General features: G+C 34.2%; 2 protein-coding genes across 3 annotated transcripts; both read right to left on the bottom strand.

Moving 5' to 3' along the window:
- Positions 1–3889: 3889 nt before the first annotated feature.
- LOC111195965 (toll-like receptor 4) lies at positions 3890–6876 on the bottom strand. Its single transcript, XM_022684607.2, has 3 exons — positions 6692–6876; positions 6228–6394; positions 3890–6121 (listed from the first exon to the last, which is right to left on the bottom strand). The coding sequence occupies exons 1-3, from the start codon at positions 6872–6874 to the stop codon at positions 3928–3930; spliced, it is 2544 nt and encodes an 847-aa protein (XP_022540328.2). The 5' UTR covers positions 6875–6876; the 3' UTR covers positions 3890–3927.
- Positions 6877–11712: 4836 nt separating this feature from the next.
- On the bottom strand, positions 11713–15618 carry LOC111196037 (toll-like receptor 4). 2 transcript variants are annotated; one of them, XM_022685023.2, is made up of 3 exons: positions 15418–15618; positions 14944–15110; positions 11713–14841 (listed from the first exon to the last, which is right to left on the bottom strand). In XM_022685023.2, the coding sequence occupies exons 1-3, from the start codon at positions 15601–15603 to the stop codon at positions 12645–12647; spliced, it is 2550 nt and encodes an 849-aa protein (XP_022540744.2). In that variant the 5' UTR covers positions 15604–15618; the 3' UTR covers positions 11713–12644. The 2 variants fall into 2 exon arrangements, with proteins under 2 accessions (XP_022540744.2, XP_049337599.1); XM_049481642.1 differs by lacking the exon at positions 15418–15618 and having other exon boundaries at positions 14944–15118.
- Between the last annotated feature and the right edge of the window lie 7809 nt (positions 15619–23427).

Genomic DNA, 23427 nt, shown 5'->3' on the forward strand with positions numbered 1-23427 from the left:
TGCATGACTGAGTGTTTTGCGCTCGAGTTTTAAAAGGGGTGGTTTTGACAGTTTGGGGGCGGGGTCACCTCCCTCAGCGAATGCTATTGGCTGATTACTCCGGGGTTCGTGACGGAGCTAAAAGGATGGCAGGAGAGTTAGCTAGCTGGCTATGCTAACATCCAAACAATCCGCTCTGTCGAGAAGGGTATAGCTGCAGCCTGGAGCACCTCCAAAGGGGAGGAACATACCTCCAAACAGGCGGAGCCTACCTCCAAGTAGGATGGTGCTTGATGGGGCTTGGTGTTACGCGGTATGGTGTTTTTCACGACGTTTTGTGCTTGTAAATAACCCCAAAGGTTAATTAATTAATCTATTTCGTTTATTAAATGTTTATTTATTTTAAAATGCATTTTCTAAGAGTCTAAAAGCATGTTGTGCACATTGCAACCACATTTTATTTATTTAAAACATTTAAACATTTGCCATGCTGTGAATATTTCAAATCATAAAATAGTAAAGATCTAAATAATAAAGGCAGTTGTTTATTCATAGCCAATAATATTATAAATACATACACACTACACGTATTTTATTATATTGACATTTAAGAAATATAAATAATCAATAATTGTTGACTAATATATTTATTGACATCCATGAGCTTTTTAATCACGGAGGACTTTTTTGTGGCATTCGGCAGAGAAATGGAGCTGTGTTGAGTGAGGTCTCCCTGCCTTACGATGTAGACTTTTATATAATATAATATAATATAATATAATATAATATAATGTGATAGTACATTCTATGTAACATTAAATTTGATGTAATAGAATAAAAGTATTAATAATAATCACGGAAGACTTTTATTATGACATTCGCCGGAGCCGTGGTGAGAGAGGTCTCGAGCGTATACTGTTGGTGGACTTCCCACTTGGATGTAAGCCCCTCCCCTTTGGAGCTGTGGACTTCCCATTTGGAGGTAAGCCCCTCCCCTTTGGAGGTGCTCCAGTCTGCAGCAATACATACTTGGGCAATACATACTTGGACAGAGCTGGCGAACCGATCGCTACAAGCGAGAGCCCGTGCAGACAGAGCAGATCGCTCTGGGCACTAAACTCCGGCGCGCCGGAAAGCTGGCTGTTTGGATGTTAGCACGAGCCGCCCTCCTGCGGCTCGTGGAGGTAGGCGGTCCGTCAAGAACCCCGCAGATATCAGCCAATAGAGTTCGCTGAGGGAGGTGATCCCGGCCCCGCCCCCAAACTGTCAAAACAACCCCTTCAAAACTCGAGTGCAAAAAACTCAGCACAACCTGCTGCTGCAGGTAATTTACACAGCGTGCAAGGAAAAAAAGCACAGAGAGGAGAAAAATGGAGTTCGAGAGCAACATTTTCTTCAGCCTGCACACGATTCCCTTTTTTGCTCGCTAGTTTGACATTTGTGCTCACGAGAAGTTAATTTATAAATGCAAAATGTTAAAACACTGGTTCTTTTTTTTTCACCTGGTATTTTTGCACCCTCGACTTTTGACATTCATGCGACACTATTATTTTAGTTATATATATATATATATATATATATATATATATATATATATATATATATATATATATATATATATATATATATACATATTGTGACGTGCCTGTCCCCTGATTGGGTGTTAGGGGGTGGGGCTACAGACCTAATCAATATATGCACCTGTGTAGGTGTGCTGTGGAGGCCTTTCTTTTGTTCTGTTGTTTGTTCTGTTGCAGCTCGGTTTCTGGGCCTGCTTGCTTTAGTTCTGTTTGGCATTATGCTTTAGTTGTTTTGTTGATCCTTAGATTTTCTTTGGCCACCTTTTTGTTTATAAATGTCTGGACATGTACCTTCTTCCAAATTTCTTTATTAAATTTATATTTTTTTGCTATTTAAACACTGTATATCCTCCATTTATTTGTCACGGCCTAGTGCCAGTCGTGACAATATATATATATATATATATATATATATATATATATATATATATATATATAAATATATATATATATATATATATATATATATATATATATATATATATATATATATATATATATATATATGATTTCTGAGGTCAGAGTTCTTACCCAATACTAATAATATATATATATATTTACCCCCCAAAAACTTACACACATCAGCTTTAATAACATAATCTGTTTGGTGTAGGAGTAACATTTACTGGATAATCCAGTCTATGGGATAAACTATGTACTCAGGTATATCTCTAGCTAACTATGTGTGTGAGTGCACTTTGGCATGCATTTGGTGAAACTCATCACTTATTTTTCAAGTGGCAGCTTATGAGGTTATTCTTACTGTTTTAAGCTAAATGCAAAAATATAAACTTTTTTCATCACATTAGTGCAGTGTATAAGACATGAGTTTTTTCCATTTTTCCAATTTTATTATTTTTTTTATTCTGTCCCTCCTAATCAGAATTTATTTTCTTTATTTTCTGATTTTTCAATTTTTGCATTTTGCAAGTTGGATTACACCATCAGACACAAAAATGGACAAATCTGAAAATCGAGAAAAGATTTAACTTTTCATTTTTCTTAAAAATCAGTTGCTAGTTCCATTCAGATTGTTTATTAGAGCTATATATAAAGTAAAACCCATCAAATTCTTTATTGTGGCAACCACAAGGTATTTTTCAGATTTTTTAGTAACTTCTATTTAAATATCATTAGTCCGTTATTGTAGTTCTGTGTTTTCTTCTGCACGTCTGTGTTTTCCTTTTTATTTAGATCGTTTTTGCAGCGTTGTGTTTTAATGGCGTTTTTCACTGTTAAAATCCACCATCTACAGGCGGCCGCGTGTAACTGCAGCAAGAACGCTGGATAAAAAAGAAGCTAAAATTCAGCGTTTTGCTTAATTTAACTGAAAACAACAATATTATATAATTCAGTAGTTAGGTATATGTAAAATAAATGATTAGAATTAACTTATGAATTATAACTGTTAAATAGCTGTTGTTCAGCCTGGTTAGCGTCTAGGCAGAGCAGAGGCTCCAGCTGATGACTTGTTCCTCCATAGCCACGCCCCTCTCCTCTCCCCACGCCCCCACGTCAAAAAGGGGTCAAAATAGACTCGCAAACAAAACGGAGGAACGCAAAGGAGGGAAAGTATTGCAAAGAGAAAAAAGGAACGCAAAGTGCAAAACGCAAAGAAAAAGTGTTTTTGCAAAAGATTAATTCAAAAAAAAATATTACAATTGAAAAAAGGTAACTTATGTTCTCTTCTTTGTTTGCAAAATTAGATTTTTTTTTGCAATTTGTGGACATTTTTTTCGTGACTGTTTTATTTTCTCGTCAGCATTAAAGACCCCAATTTGACTCCATACACGTCTTGAACTTGATCCTGATGCTTAATAACTTTGTAAGCAAAACGTCCTGGAAACATCAGACTATAGAAACAAACCACTTTTCAACAGGGCTGTCCTTTAGTAATGGGTCGTTGTGGACTCTGTGGTTTCGTACCTGAAACATTGTTTTACTTTCAGTTGAGCAAAGAACTGTTTTATAAGTTTCCCAGGTGATTCAGAAAAAACTCCAGGTGCAGTGAGGGTAGATATTTTTTCCAGTTGATCCTCCCAAACAGCATGGAGATTCCTATAATTTTATCTGCAGTTTTTCAACTCTCTCTCAACTCTCAATTACTGTTTTTATTTAGTCGTTCTGACCCGCTCTTTGTGAAATCAAAGCTCCCTGTTTCTTTACACTTTTATTGTATGACTTATTGTTGCCAGTGAATTAATATAGCTGTGCTATTACTATTATTTCTTTTATATTGGGTGTGTCCCAGCTCAACACATAAAAATGTGTTTACATAATACTTTACACAATATTTAATACAGATAAATGTAAGAAATCTTAAGAAATGTAAACAGGGAAGTAAAACACAAAGAAGACAAACCTTTTTTTACGTTATAACAGCTTTTCTGAGACGAATCCAGAATCTCATGTTATTTATGGGATTTGAGCTCCACTTCAGGTAAGTGTTCTTTTTCAGGTGTTTGTGAAGCCCAAATACTTTCTTTGTCTTCTCTTCTTCAACGTCCTCCAAAATGATGATGATGATGTTGGGATTGCCTTGTGTCACTAGCCAGGACTGGGCCACTTCAAACTCAAATCTACACCAAGAGCTGTCAGTGAAGTGTTTAGATACGACCACTATAATTTTACGACTGCCCATAATGCCCTCGTCTATAATGTTGGAGGTGATGGCCTTGCCTGCTTCAAAGTCTCGCACATGGAGGCAAAGATGTATGGGTGGAATTCCATTTTCCAAGTTTTCCACTAGTTCATCGATTACCCAGCATTCATCTTTACTGGAATAAATCACGAACGCGTCATAGGACCATTCTTGTTGTCTGGAGGTTCTATAACCTTTAAGGAGAATATATCCATAACGCAGGTAAAACTGGAACCTGTAGGCCAAGAAAGAAGCAAGAACCAGAAGAACCACAGCACATATAGACGTAACAATAGTAAATCTTCTGATGCGTTCGCAGCTTTCAACGTCAAAGTCAATAGTTTTATGCCTTGATCCCAGTGATTGTGATTTACATAAAATGTTATTTTTCTTGGGGAAGATTTGCTGATGGCTAGTGATCCATAAGATAAAATTAATTTGAGAACAGGAACAATCGATAGGATTAAAGGACAAATCAAGAACAGTGAGATTTTTTGGTAGATTTTGTAGGATATTAAGAGGGATGCTGCCAATATTATTTGTGTGAACTTCTAATAATCTCAAGTCTTTTAAATTTGGATGGGTTACAAAATCCAAAACCATCAATCTGTTCTGATTAAGCAGTAACTGCTGCAATCTTGGAAGATCTTTAAATGTTCTCCAGGTTATGCTGTCAATTTCACAGTTTGAGATGTCTATGTATTCCACTGATGTGAGATTTTCAAATAAGTAACTCAGCGCATCTTCTTGAAAATGGTTGCCTGCCATTTTTAGTACTTTTAACCTGTTTAAGCTGCCAAAACTCACAGTGCTCCAAAATGTAAAATCTGTATAAGAAATATCCAGATATTTTAAATTCTGGAGCTTTTTAAAAAGTTCAAATTTGGTAGCTAATCCTTTTAAAGTAGTTTGATGAAAGTCCAAAACTTCTAATGAAGAAAGTCCAGAAAATGGGTTATTGCTCAAATATATATTTCCATTGTTACTCAGGTTAAGGCTGCGAATATTTGGCATCCTCTTGAAATAGTTTTCACAGCAGTCAGTAATGTGTACTCTGTTTTGACTTAAATCTATATGCTGGAGCCTGGGCATGTCACTGATTCCTACAATATATATATAATTAGTCTGAATTGCCACTAATGTTTCCAGTGTTTCTAGATGGGAAAGTTCCAGTGATACAGGTATGTTGGCAACAATGCGGAGTTCTTTAACTCCCTGAAATGGAACATTTTCTATTGCTCTGACATTTCCTCTTTCAATAGAGATTTTTGTTGCATTGACAATACACTGTAATTCAGACGCTGACCAACCAGCACAGAGAGAATCAATTTCTTCAAAATTAATCAGGCAGAGGCCGTTAAGATCACCATCAGATGTTTTTAACATGAAATTTTCTATGTAGTTTCCAATTACAAGTTTGCCAACATTAAGACCACTGAGGGCTTTTAGACCATCCCTTTGTGCATCAAGTGAAGCAAAGGCGTTGCGAATGTTAAGCTCTCTGAGGTACATGTTTTGAAATGCTCCTGGTTCTATGTGTAATATCGGGTTCCTTGAGAGAATCAATGTGAGATTTCCTTTCATCTGCTGAAGAATATTTGTGTCATTTACTTTTAAGATAGAAATGTTATTAGCATGCAGATCCAGTAAGTTAAAGTCTTCAAAGTGTATCATGAACGGTGGAAGAGCCATGGACTGAATGTTGTTAGTTCCAATGTTTAGTTCGTGAAGCTTGGTGAGATTGTTAAATCGGACATTTAAAGAGTACAGGCCAGAGTCCATCAAAACTAATCTGTGTAATTTATGTAGCACATTCAGGCTATCAGGTCCAAAATATGAGACAGGGTTTCCAGTGAGAATTAGAGTGGTGAGGTTCTTCATATTGAGGAAAGCATCATCAGCAATATGATGAATATGACATCTGAAAAGCCAAGACGTACAGAAAGACTTTAACATAAAAATCTATTTAATGTGGAGGAAAAAATGCTTATCAGTGATCAAACACCTCATAAACAAACCTCACTTACCTTGTAAGATCAAGATGTTGCAGATCATTCAGCTGAGGGAATACAGACCTCTTCAAAGTGGGCAAAAAATTAAAACTGAAGTCCAGAATTTTCACAGAGGAAGGTAAACTGGTAGGTATGTAGGTGAGATTCCGTCCCTCACATGAATATTGTCCATGCTTTTTAATCTGCATTAATCAAATTTTTTAACATTGTTGATTGTTTGCTGAGAACTGAAATGTTTTATAGGATCTGTTTTGACACCAGAAATGTTCATAGGTCTGTGAGCTCATCTTAAATGTACTTATATAGGTGGTTTTAATAGAACTACTTTTATTTAACAAAAAAAGATAGAAAATGTTTAATATGTATTTAAGTTGAATAAAACCTAGCTGAATTTAGTTTTCTGGGTGCAGTTAATAAAACCTATTTTAAGAATTATTTAATAATACTATTAAACACATTATACACTGTAACTGACTTACTTGTGTGCACTCCTCTCCGATTCCATGTTGTACAAGAAAGAAAAGTATGTAGATGAATAATCCTCCAATCTTACAATAGGCAGTCATATTACAGGAGCAATATCTCAACAGTAATGTCTGATTGAGTGTGAGACTAACCCTGTGATAGTCACTGTGCTTCAAGGTGTAAAAAAGGAACTTCATCATGAATTTGGGGTGTTAAATGGGAACTGAGATAATACTGTCTATGCCAGTGTTCACAGCTTCTCTATAAATAACAAATTATTACTGTAGAAACCCAGGCAGTTTGATATGTCTCGAGTTTAGTTCAGCATTGTTTAATGTCTAAAAGAGATCTATGTAATCGATGCTCATTAGCTAAGGTATTTAGGTTCTATTCTCCTTAATCGCCTGTTAACATCGCGCTGACAGACGCATTTCATACAGGTTTCAGTGCACTTAATATACTATTAATTTAGGCATTTATACACGTTAGTTAATTAATTAACATACAGGATAACAAACACCTTTCGTCTCCATTAACCTACACTGTTTTTCAGAAAACCCTGAAGGCAGAATTCTGTCAAAGAATTTGTTTGGCTGTACAATTTTTAATAAAGTGATTATTGTGCTGGATATTTTACTGAATACAGAAGATTGTTTAATCTGTGTAGATGCATATGATCGGAGATTACTGGTCTTTGTAAAGTAAATTCACAGCTATCCAGTAAATTTAGAATACACATATACTATACTCACCACCACATGCTTTTGCAGGTTTGATGTGGAAGCTTTGACAGCTCTGTTATTTGTGTCAAAATGTACTTGAGTAAAAGTAAAATGACCTATTTTAAAAACTACTTTAAAAATTACAATTACTCATAAAATCTACTCAATTACAGTAACATGAGTAAATGTAATTTGTTCCTTTCCACCTCTGGTTGATTCCCTCCTCTCATCTATGTCTTTTTTTCAAAAGGCATGCATTCGGGTGATTTTCATCCAATGTTAGTGATAGAGAGTAACATATTTTATGGGTGTAATTTACCTGATGTTAATGTTTGTGTGTTTAAATCAGGTGCTCATGTTCCAGGAATGGCTGGACCAAAGACCAAGTTCCCAGCAGCTTTAAATTCTTTTGTTAGGACATTACCTGTTAAGTATTACCTGATTTTCCAACAATTTTTCATCTTTTTTATAGGGTCATCCATAATACCTTTTTTATTTTATGTAATGTATGTTGTAAAATTAAAGTAGTGTTTCCAAAACTTGTTATACAGTGTATACCCAACGTTAGTGAGGGTATTACTAATTTTCCACTATTTTCCACTCAGATGCTAGCTTTTATTCTAGATAACTGTCTATAATACACAGAAAGGGGCAGCAATTAAGCTAAAGTTTAGTACATAGTCCACCGAATAGGTGCCATTTCCGTCCCCAGGAATTTACACATATAAATTTGCACACAAAACAACTTTAAAAAACATTTTATTATCAAGCATAGTGTCTTGTACATTGACCTAATTGCAACGGTAAGCTATGTTATAAAAAATAAATAAAAACTACATAGAATTCTAAAAAAATAGTTCTTCTTACTTGTCCCCACTTTAAACTTTACCATGAAATATAATTACTAAAATTGTTTTGCATTGTTGCGTGACTCCAAATCTCATCAATGCTTGAAAAAATATATTTTTAATAATAAATCCAGAATATTTAAGTTAAAATTCACATTTTAATTTGGTCCCTGGTTTTTTTATTACTTTCAGTCCTTTTACTTACAGCATAAAAGATAACAGGAATGAGTTCCAGTAACAGGAATGAGTATTGTCACCTGGTTTATTGATTTATTAATTTGAATATTAGTTAATAAAAACTACTTTTTTCCAATTCTGTTTATCCATTTGTTTAATAAATTGCATGATAATAAATTTGATTAATTTCAGGTTTGGGTCTTCTTGATAAGATAAAAATAGCTTTGCATATTTTAGAAAAACATAATGTGTATGCATATATAGTGATTTTTGTGTCATAAATATCAATGATTTGAACATGCAGTCAACCATTTCTTTAAAATAAACACTGAAATAAAATCAAAGGAATGAAGTAAAGCTGCCTGTGTTGGCCAGTACATGTTTTGAATAGTTAAATAAATGTGTTATTAGATTCAGAGTTGAAACAATAAAAAAAAAGTTTAATTTGGAAGACAAGAAAATGGCACGCATCAGTCAAATGGCCCTCATATAAAATGTACAGAGTAAGGCAGTCAGTCTTTTAGCTTAACCCTCCTGTTATGTTATGGGTCTGATGAACCCCTTTTAAAGTTTGAAGATCTAGGAAAAATTGTTAAAAGTATTTTTTTCAGAATGAAACTTCTTCTTGCTTTAATAAATGTAATCAACATACAATATAAAAATGGTTCATCTCACATATTTGCAACCTCTCCCTGCAAAAACTAAAACAAAATTGCAATGTTACGTTTCAATGTTTTGTAAAACCATTGTGTTTTTGTGTTGGTTTTTCCAAAGTTCCAAAGTAGTAAAACATTAAAAAAGTTTAAACATGTATTTATTTTAATAAAAAACGAGTCAATTATAATAATGAAACCATTTCCTGTTAGAGGTAAGGAACACTATTGCACAAAATATTGATAGAATAATTAGTAATGGAGTTATTAATTAAGTATTCACACTTCTTGTTAGGATTTTTTTGTGTTACAGACATCTTTTGGATAATTAAACATGCACTGGGTCAATATGATGGTTAACAAAAGCAGGTAAACTAGCCAGCTACTGCTATCATATTCAATTTCCTCAGCTTGCTAAGCGAGCTATTTTCAGCTATTAACTGGTAAACAGTCTGTGTCTGTGAACATGTAGTAAATGATATTAACCTGAAAAGTGGTTTTAAATAATGAGCTATTTCCATCAGTTCAATAGAGTAGGGTATATAAATTATCTTTACTGGTGTGTGTTCCCTGTTAGCATTCTGTGTTACTGCTCTGCTGATAATGCTAGGTCAGCATATAAAATGTAGTATGTATATATTTGCACATCTCCATCACAAACTGTGTTTTTTTTTTACCTCAATCAAAGAAAAATAGCACATTACTTTTAAAAAGTGACTGATTTGTGTTTATTTAATTTGAATAAACCCAGTTTAATTGTTTATTTCTACAGTGCCATTTTTAATTTTTGGGTTATACTAAAAAACTAAACAGTTTTCTGTGTCTGCGTATTTGTACTTTCTGTGTGTATGTAAGCGACTCTCACTTCCTTTTAGTAACATGTATACGCAAGTGGAACAGACAACAGTGCTTTACTGTGAATTTTTTTCCCATTCAACCTGAAATAAACTACGTCATGTGGTTACAATCAGTTGCTAGTGTTTATTTGAGCTCAGTAAAACCCATAATTTTTTTGTTGGGGAAACCACATAGTATTTTCAGATTTTTTCACAACTTCTATTTAAATATCATTGTAAAAATAATTTACTAAATATGATATATTTAGTGATAAATAGGCTGTCTTAAATAAGCTTGAATATTTAGTAGACGCTAAAGATGAAAACGTAAGCTACAGGGTTAACAAGCCTGGGGTGGGTTTCCCGAAAGCTTCGTAACGCTAAGAACTTCGTTAACTCGTACTTAAGATTGATCGTTAATTAAAGAGTGTTTCCCAAACCCGTGCGTAACTAAAGTACTACGTAAACTCACTCGCAGATTAACGAGTGCTCTGACCCAGTCGTTATTCTTAAAGAGCTTCTTTAGGGGATCTCGACTTGCAGTTCAGCACCTTAAACACCAGGGACCGCCAATTTTGAAGAAGAAAAAATATTATTTCCGTGGTTGAACAATTATATTATATTACTATTAATTATAATCAATTATATTATTATATAATTATCAATATTATTATATTATATTATATTATATTATGTTATGTTATGTTATGTTATGTTATGTTATGTTATGTTATATTATATTATATTATAATGGCAACTTTGTCTGTGGCTTGTAGTATAACTGGGCATATTGGAATTGACCAATCAAACCCACGAATAAATCATTAAAATCCAGATTAGCGATGCTAGAGTTCTTGACATTAATGCTGCAAGAAATGCAATCAGTGAATTCCTGCATATGATGCTCACGGTTTAAGCAAAGCTGCAAAGTAGGTCCGGTGCAGGGGACGCCTGCGGTGTCTTCAATCCCACCTATACGTATTGTAAAGTGTATCGGTGAATGTGCAGGTAATATTTAATAATATTCCTTATTCAGGTGCTTCTAACCAACATTGTGGCCGTTCATCTGGGCAAACTCTGGGGTGTGTCAACTCGCAAATATATAAGTACCAGTCAAAAGTCGGACACGTCTCATTTAATTATTTTATTTTTTATTTTTTTACATTGGCGATTAATATTAAAACCATGAAAACGATTAATTGACGCATATGGAATTGTCTAGTAAACAAAAAGGTGCATGGCCTTCACAATCCCCTGACCTAAACTCAACTGAGTGATTTAGGATGAGCAGGAGCCTCATAGAGTGTATATAAAACATATTTTGGTTGGTTTAAAAAAAACAGGTACATACGTATAAGTATCATTATATTATTTTTATATAATTTATTTTTTATATATTTTATATTATTTTTATATAATGATTCATAATAATAATAATAATAATAATACATTAATATTACTATCAATATTACTATTAATAATATTAGTATAATATCTATTAATATAATATATATTAACTATAATAATTTTTAAAAAGTAAGAAAAGTTTAATGTTTTAAAATAGATTAGATTTTTTATTATTTATTTAGTCATATGTATCTTTAGGAGTATTTTATTAATGCCAAAGTACATCCTTTTGTAATTTAAATTTCAGAATATGTATAATGTTGATGATTACAACACAGTTCTACGTTTTTATGGTCTAATAGTGAATAAATACTGCATATATGCAGTGTTGAATCGATATTTGTGGATCGATTGAGCGCGCTGTGTCGGGGGAGGAGTCAACAAAGACGTTCTTTAACCTTGTTCGTTAATTTTCACTTTGCGAAGCTCTTTGGGAAACACTCGCAGAACTGGCTCGTTCTTTACTCACGTCATTCGTTAGTTCGTTCGTTATTCCCTAAGATTGATCGTTTTCGGGAAACCCACCCCTGATTATGCTGGTTAAGATATGAGCTGAACAGTCAACTTAACCAGCTTGATCCTTTGGGGCTGGCCGTGGCATTTTTTTTTTTAGCAGGGATGAGTTTAAAGTGTTTACTTCTATCAACAGCTAGTTACTACATTATTGTAGTTTTGTGTTTTCTACTGCATGTCTTGAACTTGATCCTGAGGCTTTGTAATTTTTAAGCAAAACATCCTGAAAACATCAGGCTGCGGAAAAAAAAACACTTTTCAACAGGACTGTCCTTTAGAAATGGGTCAATGTGGACTCTGTGGTCTGAATCATTGTTTTACTTTCAGTTGACTATAGAACTTTTTTTATACATTTTATAAGTTTTTATAAGTTTATCTGTAGTTTCTAAACTTTTATTACTGTTTTTATTTATTTATTTATTTATTTATTGTTTTGTCGATCTGACCCACTTTTTGTGAAATCAAAGCTTACTGTTGCTTTTACACTTTTTTGTGTATGAATTAATTATTGTCAGTGCATTAATATAGCTGTGCAATTATTATTTTTTTATAGATTAAGCGCTGTTGTATATTAAATGCTATTGTAATCTGAAAACATTATTTTTACAGTGTATATTTTTAAACAGGAGTAAAGCTGTGTGTAAAGTGTAAAACTAACAAAGATTTCCACAAAAAAAGATTCTTAAGTATTATTAGAATAACTAACATAAAAACATGTGTATACATAATAATTTACATTAAGAATAAAAAAAAAACAACACTGAAAACTGTAAACAGGGAAGTAAAACACAAATAAGACAAGCTTTTTTTTTTACGTTATAACAGCTTTTCTGAGACGAATCCAGAATCTTGTGTTATTTATGGGATTTGAGCTCCACTTCAGGTAAGTGTTCTTTTTCAGGTGTTTGTGAAGCCCAAATACTTTCTTTGTCTTCTCTTCTTCAACATCTTCCAAAATGATGATGATGATGTTGGGATTGCCTTGTGTCACTAGCCAGGACTGGGCCACTTCAAACTCAAATCTACACCAAGAGCTGTCAGTGAAGTGTTTAGATACGACCACTATAATTTTACGACTGCCCATAATGCCCTCGTCTATAATGTTGGAGGTGATGGCCTTGCCTGCTTCAAAGTCTCGCACATGGAGGCAAAGATGTATGGGTGGAATTCCATTTTCCAAGTTTTCCACTAGTTCATCGATTACCCAGCATTCATCTTTACTGGAATAAATCACGAACGCATCATAGGACCATTCTTGTTGTCTGGAGGTTCTATAACCTTTAAGGAGAATATATCCATAACGCAGGTAAAACTGGAACCTGTAGGCCAAGAAAGAAGCAAGAACCAGAAGAACCACAGCACATATAGACGTAACAATAGTAAATCTTCTGATGCGTTCGCAGCTTCCAACGTCAAAGTCAATAGTTTTATGCCTTGATCCCAGTGATTGTGATTTACATAAAATGTTATTTTTTTGGGGGAAGATTTGCTGATGGCTAGTGATCCATAAGATAAAATTAATTTGAGAACAGGAACAATCAATAGGATTAAAGGACAAATCAAGAACAGTGAGATTTTTTGGTAGATTTTGTAGGATATTAAGTGGAATGCTGCCAATATTATTTGTGTGAACTTCTAATAATCTCAAGTCTTTTAAATTTGGATGGGTTACAAAATCCAAAACCATCAATCTGTTCTGATTAAGCAGTAACTGCTGCAATCTTGGAAGATCTTTAAATGTTCTCCAGGTTATGCTGTCAATTTCACAGTTTGAGATGTCTATGTATTCCACTGATGTGAGATTTTCAAATAAGTAACTCAACGCATCTCCTTGAAAACGGTTGCCTGCCATTTTTAGTACTTTTAACCTGTTTAAGCTGCCAAAGCTCATAGTGCTCCTAAACATAAATTCTGTATATGAAATATCCAGATATTTTAAATTCCAGAGCTTTTTAAAAAGTTCAAATTGGGCAGAAAATCCTCCCAAAATTGTTTGGTGTAAGTCCAAAACTTCTAATGAAGGAAGTCCAGTAATAGGGTTGTTGCTCAAATATATATTTCCATAGTTACTCAGGTTAAGGCTGCGAATATTTGGCATCCTCTTGAAGTAGTTTTCACAGCAGTCAGTAATGTGTACTCTGTTTTGACTTAGATCTATATGCTGGAGCCTGGGCATGTCACTGATTCCTACAATATGTATATAATTAGTCTGAATTGCCACTAAGGTTTCTAATGTTTCCAGATGGGAAAGTTTCAGTAAAACAGGTACGTAATTGGCAACAATGCGGAGTTCTTTAACTCCCTGAAATGGAACATTTTCTATTGCTCTGACATTTCCTCTTTCAATAGAGATTTTTGTTGCATTGACAATACACTGTAATTCAGACGCTGACCAACCAGCACAGAGAGAATCTATTTCTTCAAAATTAATCAGGCAGAGGCCGTTAAGATCACCATCAGATGTTTTTAACATGGAATTTTCTATGTAGTTTCCAATTACAAGTTTGCCAACATTAAGACCACTGAGGGCTTTTAGACCATCCCTTTGGGCATCAAGTGAAGCAAAGGCGTTGCGAATGTTAAGCTCTCTGAGGTACATGTTTTGAAATGCTCCTGGTTCTATGTGTAATATCGGGTTCCTTGAGAGAATCAATGTGAGATTTCCTTTCATCTGCTGAAGAATATTTGTGTCATTTACTTTTAAGATAGAAATGTTATTAGCATGCAGATCCAGTAAGTTAAAGTCTTCAAAGTGTATCATGAACGGTGGAAGAGCCATGGACTGAATGTTGTTAGTTCCAATGTTTAGTTCTTGAAGCTTGGTGAGATTGTTAAATCGGACATTTAAAGAGTACAGGCCAGTGTCCACCAAAACTAATCTGTGTAATTTATGTAGCACATTCAGGCTATCAGGTCCGAAATATGAGACAGGGTTTCCAGTGAGAATTAGAGTAATGAGGTTCTTCATATTGAGGAAAGCATCATCAGCAATAAGATGAATATGACATCTGAAAAGCCAAGCGTACATAAAGACTTTAACATAAAATCAATTTAATGTAGGGAGAAAAAATGCTTATCAGTGATCAAACACCTCATAAACACTCACTTACCTTGTAAGATCAAGATGTTGCAGATCATTCAGCTGAGGGAATACAGACCTCTTCAAAGTGGGCAAAAAATTAAAACTGAAGTCCAGAATTTTCACAGAGGAAGGTAAACTGGTAGGTATGTAGGTGAGATTCCGTCCCTCACATGAATATTGTCCATGCTTTTTAATCTGCATTAATCAAATTTTTTAACATTGTTGATTGTTTGCTGAGAATACATTTTTAGCACATGTCTTACAGCCACTGAAATGTTTAATAAGGTATGCTGTGACAACAGACATCCTCATATTTGTCTGTGCTCAACTTAAATGAACTTACATAGGTGGTTATTTAACTAAACAAATACAAAATGTTTAATATGTATTTAAGTTTAATAAAACCTAGCTACATTTAGTTTTCTGGGTGCAGTTAATAAAACCTATTTTAAGAATTATTTAATAATACTATTAAACACATTATACACTGTAACTGACTTACTTGTGTGCACTCCTTTCCGATTCCATGTTGTACAAGAAAGAAAACTATGTAGATGAATAATCCTCCAATCTTACAATAGGCAGTCATATTACAGGAGCAATATCTCAACAGTAATGTCTGATTGAGTGTGAGACTAACCCTGTGATAGTCACTGTGCTTCAAGGTGTAAAAAAGGAACTTCATCATGAATTTGGGGTGTTAAATGGGAACTGAGATAATACTGTCTATGCCAGTGTTCACAGCTTCTCTATAAAGAACAAATTATTACTGTAGAACCTGAATAGAGCAGTTACTCTATCTCTGCAAAGCATCAGGGATGAAATTCAGTGGGAGGTGAATTCTAAACTGTCTCCCATTTGTGTACTATGCTAAATATGTTATTACCAAATGTTTTGACAGATTATAACTGTATAACTCATAATGTTCTAATAGAAAGTGATGAAGCTACACTTATCTATAATACATACTTAATGCTCAAAAATAGTGAGTTTTAATTAGTTCGTAATTGCTTACAGTTGAGTGGGATTTCATTTTCAGCAGTTTACAAAAGCAGCCGTCTTGGTATATTTTTCACTACTTTCAACTCAGATGCTAGTTTTTATCCTAGATAACTGTCTATAATACACAAAAAGCTGCAGCAAGTTAGATAATGTGTAGGGCATAATCTGCCGAATCGGTGCTATTTCCGTCCCTTAGAAAATGTATAAATTTGCACACAAAATAACTTTAAAATACATGTTATTATTAAGTATAGTGTCTTGTACATTGAACTAATTTATTGATTTATTAATGTGAATATTAGTTAATGTAAACTACTTTTTCCCAATTCTCTTTGGTTCATAATTTATTCATTTGTTTAATAAATTGCATGATAATAAATTTGATTAATTTCAGGTTTGGGTGTTCTTAATAAGATAAACCTAGCTTTGCATATTAAAAAAAAATACAATGTGCGTGCATATTTAGTGATTTATTTGGCATAGATATCAAGTGTTTTGGTAACAGGAATGAGAAAAAATTTACCATCTTTGGACTAGAAACTTTGTAAAAAATGCTGCCTGAGATTGACCAGTATATGTTTTGAGTAGTTAAATATGTGTTATTACAATTAGATTTGATAAAATATATATTTTTTGAAAGTTTGGACGAAAATGGCATGCGTTCAGTCAAATGGCCCTCAGATAAAATGTACCGAGGAAGGCAGTCAATCTTTTAGCTTAACAAATACAGCTAACTAACTATTTAGCTAATGCTATCATGGTCGATTACCACAGCTTGCTAAGCGAGCTATTTTTAGCTTTTGTTTAATAAACAGTCAGTCTGTGTCTGTGAAAATATAGTAAATGATAGTGAACCAGAAAAGTGACGTTAAATAATGAACTATTTCCTTCAGTTTAATGGAGTAAAGTGTATAAATGATCTTTACTGGTGTGTGTGTGGTTCCTTGTTAGCATTCTGTGGTACTGCTCTGCTATATAATGCTAGGTTAGCTACACTGCACTTGGATAAATATTATAGAGAGGAGCACCTTAGATAGTGAGCAAATAATTACTAAAATGTACGTTTTGTAAACAGTGATATTTATTTAATAACATTGCTGGATAAACTATGTGCTCAGGAATATGTCTAGCTAGCTATGTGCTTTTATATTAATGTGATTACATGTATAGTAAATACAGTGTACTGTAAATAAATCACTACAGCAACTTACTATCTAATTTTACAGTGTTTCTTTTACAGAGTGCAAACTTACTTTTTTTATTCTTTCTGTTTCAGTTTCACTATTTCTGTTTAAGGTTTCAATGGAACATTCACATTACCTGCAGTCCTTTGAGGAGAGCACTAAATCAGTTAATCAGCAATAATTTTTTTATTCAATTTTAATAATTTCTTTTAAAGACACAAACACCTTAAAATGGTTTAATTGAAGAACCAAATCTGGATCCACAAAGTACTATAGATGTGTCCACAACTTTTTTTTGTTTGTTTGTTTTTTGTGGATTTGCATGTTTCTCTGAGGAAGCAAGTACTCAGCTTGTTTAGGCAAGCGACTCTCACTTCCTTTTGGTAACATGTATACGCAAGTGGAACAGACAACAATGCTTTACTGTGAAATGTTTTGTCCATTAAACCTAAAATAAACTACATCATGTGGTTACAATCAGTTGATAGTTTCATTCAGAGTGTTTATTTGAGCTCAGTAAAACCCATGGGCCATTCTACTGAATGGGTGCCATTTGCTTGTTGTATCCAAATTAAACTTTTTTTTTAATTTTATCTTTTTCAACTCTGTATCTACTAACTTCAGCCTCGTGCTTTACTTAAGGTTTGAAATTGAAAGATGGTTACAAATCTCATGTGACATTTAAAAAGTATGTTTAAAAGCAAGTCCACCAATTCCTTTGATTTTCTCTCAAGCAAGTCTTTATTTTAAAGAAATTGTTGACTGCATGTTTAAATAACTAATATTTATGACAAAAAAATACTCCTGTTACTGGCACTCATTCCTGTTACCGGAACTCACTCCTGTTACTGTCCAATAGTGCCCAAACACAACATATTACATACTTACTCACTAAATATTGGTATGATCCACATTTGAACAGCTCTAGACATTTAAATGCCTTTTAAAGCATGTTCAGCTGTTTCTATTGTTTTTAGAGATGGGGGACATGGCAGAAATAATCATTGACTAATCGGAAAAATAATCTGCAGATTAGTTGACAACCAAAATAATCATTAGTCGCAGCCATACTTTTGCAATAAGGTTAATGTACAAGACACTATGCTTAGTAATAAATGTATTTTAAAGTTATTTTCTGTGCACATTTATATGTGTAATTTCCTGGGGACAGAAATGGCACCGGTTCAGCAGAATATGCCCCATCAAATTGTTTGTTGTGGCAACCACAAAGTATTTTTCAGATTTCTTAATAATTTCTATTTAAATATCATTGTAAAAGTAATTTACTAAATATGATCTATTCAGTGTTAAAGGACCAACATGTAACTTAGGGTGCTTTCACACATGCTTCGTTTGGTCGGGACTTTTGGACTGTTCAGTTTTGTCCGAACCAAACGAAGCATGTGTGAAAGCACCCTAAGGGCGTTTTCACACCTGTAGTTCGTTCTTTCTTCTTCTGTTTAGTCTGGTTTCACACAGGCATAAATGTAAACGCACCAAAATGCGCATCAATAAACACGCGAGCAGCCTGTGTCCTGTGATTGGTCAGAGCGTGGTCTGGCGTGGAAGTATATACATATACAAAAAAAGTAAATATAGCGAGAAGATTCTGTGTTCCAGCGCATATATGTGTTTTTACACTGAACGCTGAAACGTTGCGCTTTAAACACAGCGTTTCTATGTGCAGCGCAGATGTAAACATACTAAACAGGGGTGGGTTTCCCGAAAGCTTCGTAACGCTAAGAACTTCGTTAACTCGTACTTAAGATTGATCGTTAATTAAAGAGTGTTTCCCAAACCCGTGCGTAACTAAAGTACTACGTAAACTCACTCGCAGATTAACGAGTGCTCTGACCCAGTCGTTATTCTTAAAGAGCTTCTTTAGGGGATCTCGACTTGCAGTTCAGCACCTTAAACACCAGGGACCGCCAATTTTGAAGAAGAAAAAATATTATTTCCGGTTCTGGTTGAACAATTATATTATATTACTATTAATTATAATCAATTATATTATTATATAATTATCAATATTATTATATTATATTATGTTATGTTATGTTATGTTATATTATATTATATTATAATGCCAACTTTGTCTGTGGCTTGTAGTATAACTGGGCATATTGGAATTGACCAATCAAACCCACGAATAAATCATTAAAATCCAGATTAGCGATGCTAGAGTTCTTGACATTAATGCTGCAAGAAATGCAATCAGTGAATTCCTGCAGATGATGCTCACGGTTTAAGCAAAGCTGCAAAGTAGGTCCGGTGCAGGGGACGCCTGCGGTGTCTTCAATCCCACCTATACGTATTGTAAAGTGTATCGGTGAATGTGCAGGTAATATTTAATAATATTCCTTATTCAGGTGCTTCTAACCAACATTGTGGCCGTTCATCTGGGCAAACTCTGGGGTGTGTCAACTCGCAAATATATAAGTACCAGTCCAAAGTTGGACACGTCTCATTTAATTATTTTATTTTTTTACATTGGCGATTAATATTAAAACCATGAAAACGATTAATTGACGCATATGGAATTGTCTAGTAAACAAAAAGGTGCATGGCCTTCACAATCCCCTGACCTAAACTCAACTGAGTGATTTAGGATGAGCAGGAGCCTCATAGAGTGTATATAAAACATATTTTTATATACATACGTATAAGTATTATTATATTATTTTTATATAATTAATTTTTTATATATTTTATATTATTTTTATATAATTATTCATAATAATAATAATAATAATAATACATTAATATTACTATCAATATTACTATTAATAATATTAGTATAATATCTATGTAACACTAAGCAGGTTCTGAACAAAAAATGGGAGCCCATTACATCTATTAATATAATATATATTAACTATAATAATTTTTAAAAAGTAAGAAAAGTTTAATGTTTTAAAATAGATTAGATTTTTTATTATTTATTTAGTCATATGTATCTTTAGGAGTATTTTATTAATGCCAAAGTACATCCTTTTGTAATTTAAATTTCAGAATATGTATAATGTTGATGATTACAACACAGTTCTACGTTTTTATGGTCTAATAGTGAATAAATACTGCATATATGCAGTGTTGAATCGATATTTGTGGATCGATTGAGCGCGCTGTGTCGGAGGAGGAGTCAACAAAGACGTTCTTTAACCTCGTTCGTTAATTTTCACTTTGCGAAGCTCTTTGGGAAACACTCGCAGAACTGGCTCGTTCTTTACTCACGTCATTCCTTAGTTCGTTCGTTATTCCCTAAGATTGATCGTTTTCGGGAAACACACCCCAGATAGTAAGCAGGCGGCGCGCGCATGGACACAGCGTTTGTTCACAGCTGTGGTAATTAGCGTTATCTGGCTAATATATCAGTTTAGACTGCGTCTTATCAGCCGTTTAGCGCAAATAAATGGACTATATTTAATAGCTGGGTCGGATGGAGACCGGATCACGTTCTCACATAAGCGAACCGCTCCAGAGTTCATTTGGTACCGGACCGAGACCACCTACTCTATCTGGTCTCGGTCCGGTTCTTTTGATCCGCACCCGAGTGCGATTACTGTTTTCACACCTGCTCAATCGAACCGCACTAAAGTTACAAACGGACCAGAGTTCATTTTAACCGGACCAAACAGTGCTGGTGTGAAAACGCCCTTAGTTACATGTTGGTCCTTTTTGGACTGTTCAGGGGTGGGTTTCCCGAAAACGATCAATCTTAGGGAATAACGAACGAACTAACGAATGACGTGAGTAAAGAACGAGCCAGTTCTGCGAGTGTTTCCCAAAGAGCTTCGCAAAGTGAAAATTAACAAACAAGGTTAAAGAACGTCTTTGTTGACTCCTCCTCCGACACAGCGCGCTCAATCGATCCACAAATATCGATTCAACACTGCATATATGCAGTATTTATTCACTATTAGACCATAAAAACGTAGAAATGTGTTGTAATCATCAACATTATACATATTCTGAAATTTAAATTACAAAAGGATGTACTTTGGCATTAATACAATACTCCTAAAGATACATATGACTAAATAAATACTCGAAAATCGAATCTATTTTAAAACATTACATTTTTTTACGTTTTTTAAATTATTATTGTTAATATATATTATATTAATAGATATTGTACAAATATTATTCAAAGTAATATTGAATTAAAAAAACTGAAGAGCTCAGGTTCAGGAGCTCGGATCTGCAGTGAATTGCTTTGGAGTGAGTCTCTCTGTAAGAGCATTGGCTGAACAGGGTTTAAATATATTGGCTTTCAAAACTGGAAGGTGGAGCTCATTATCTTATTGAACGCCGCTTTTTACGGCGTCAAGCTGGACACTAAAACGCCGCTTTTTACGCCGTCTCATTGCACTGAGACGGCGCTCTCTACGGCGCGCCAATACGCCTCTACACGTAAACGTGATTTTTTTTACGTGTGGACACGTGATATTTTTACGCGTGGAGGCGTTCCCACACGTTTTGGCTTAGTTGGTTTGCCATACTTTGGTGCGCTCCCTAAACTGCAGTGTGAAAACAAAAATAAGCGGACCAAATATATACAATGTAGCAAACACATGAACCTTGGTTCGGACCACGGTCCGGACTTTCAGGTGTGAAAGCACCCTTATATTCAGTAGTAAATGATAAAATGTTCAGGATGTATCATCAGATATTAAGGAAACGTGTTGAGTGAAGGAACTGGCAGCTCTTGTCAGGGCTTCAGCCCGTACATTCATATTTAATCTTTGCAGGTTTATGTGATTGTTTTGTCCTCTGACTCCACCTGCTGCTCGTTCACCAACACTTACTCCACCCCCGAGTTTGCCAGTACCATACGCAACAGCCAGCGATTGGTAGCACGGGACAGAAGCTAGCAGGGCTGATTCAGTTAAACCTCAAAAGCTTTACAGCTTAAAAAGCCTCAGTATGTCTCAAAAAAGCTCAGTGACCAAAGAAGGAATATAACAAGAGTGAATATTGGCAGTGAGTTTGAAAGGTGGGGAAGATTTAAGCTAAAAAAAAAAAACTACAAGACCGACCCATAGCTGCTACTTTTCTCCTGAACAGGTAAGATTACTGGCTATAGCTAATTTAGTCAGGGAATTTAATTTGCAGTTGGCAATTTCTACAAGGAGCGCATTTCACTAAAAAATATTGCTTGCAAATCAGCTGAATTTCTGCAACTACTTCACAGCTAACACAAATCTGGGTTTGCCTCGCCACGCTGATGGGTTTGACTCATCAGCTGGGTACCAACAGTGTACAAATTAAGTGAAATTTATATTAAGTCTTGTCCACTAAAATTGAGCATTTCAATGTAAAACAGTTTTATAAGTCACCTTTTAAAACACAGTGGAACGCTGGGATGTTTGCTACGTGCCACTGCAGTTAGTTTTGGAACACATGTACTTTTTGTTAAGTTTATATTGTGCAATGATAAGTTCACTGTATTCATTTATAAATTCAATTTCATATTCTGTTAATGTGGTTAATTTAATGATTTTGCTCATTGCTTCAAAACTAGATAAAATTGTAATACATTGTTGAGTTAACATAAAGTAAATTAAGTAATTGGTATTAAACTATATTTAAAATATTGCACCCCCATTATTTCTTCATTAAATCAATTATTGAAATCACTCCTGTAAAGTGAATGTAATGGAAACCAACAATATTTTATTTGCACTGAAATTATGCATTTCAGGTGCATCAACCTTTACCATTTAATTAAAATGCATAGTTTATTTTGTGCAGGAAAAAAATATTATTACCATATTAGTGATTTCTTGCCACTTTGCTTGTTTGGTGTTGCGGGAAATGCTTGCTTTTTGACACCATTTTAAACATGGTGCGCACCTCTACTTTTAAAAAGTCTTTCTTCCACTCATTTACTTTCCACTCTTAACACATCCACACAACACCAAAGCAGCCGGACGCGCTCGGATTGAGTCTTTATATGGCCGACACTGATTTGAACAGGTGCTCTGAGTTCCAAGTCGTGGTTGGCAATTACATAGATAACTGCTAAAGGCAAAAACAAAAATAATTAAAATAATTTTAAAAAGCCTGGCAAATTGAAATTATTATTTACTTTACATTTTTACAATGTTAAAAGCAAGTACACTGTCCATTATAATTATATAAATATAATTTGGACGTGGATGACCTGTTTCTCTGCACTTTTAAATAATGCCTGCAAGGAATAACACACACAACAAAATATTTTATGTGTTTTTAAATTAATTGCCTGTTGCTTGCATATAAAGGTTCCATTTGATTTAAAGACACAGGTCAAATGTGAACAATACAGCCTTATTTAGTATATA

This window comes from Astyanax mexicanus, chromosome 7, assembly GCF_023375975.1.
Source record: "Astyanax mexicanus isolate ESR-SI-001 chromosome 7, AstMex3_surface, whole genome shotgun sequence".
NCBI classification, from domain to species: domain Eukaryota; kingdom Metazoa; phylum Chordata; class Actinopteri; order Characiformes; family Acestrorhamphidae; genus Astyanax; species Astyanax mexicanus.

Coding starts and splice junctions, on each gene's coding strand:
- LOC111195965 (XM_022684607.2), bottom strand. CDS start 6,874: ATGAAGTTCCTTTTTTACACCTTGAAGCACAGTGACTATCACAGGGTT. Junction 6,395..6,691: donor TCGGAGAGGAGTGCACACAA/GTAAGTCAGTTA, acceptor TGATTAATGCAG/ATTAAAAAGCATGGACAATA. Junction 6,122..6,227: donor CAACATCTTGATCTTACAAG/GTAAGTGAGGTT, acceptor TTGGCTTTTCAG/ATGTCATATTCATCATATTG.
- LOC111196037 (XM_022685023.2), bottom strand. CDS start 15,603: ATGATGAAGTTCCTTTTTTACACCTTGAAGCACAGTGACTATCACAGG. Junction 15,111..15,417: donor TCGGAAAGGAGTGCACACAA/GTAAGTCAGTTA, acceptor TGATTAATGCAG/ATTAAAAAGCATGGACAATA. Junction 14,842..14,943: donor CAACATCTTGATCTTACAAG/GTAAGTGAGTGT, acceptor TTGGCTTTTCAG/ATGTCATATTCATCTTATTG.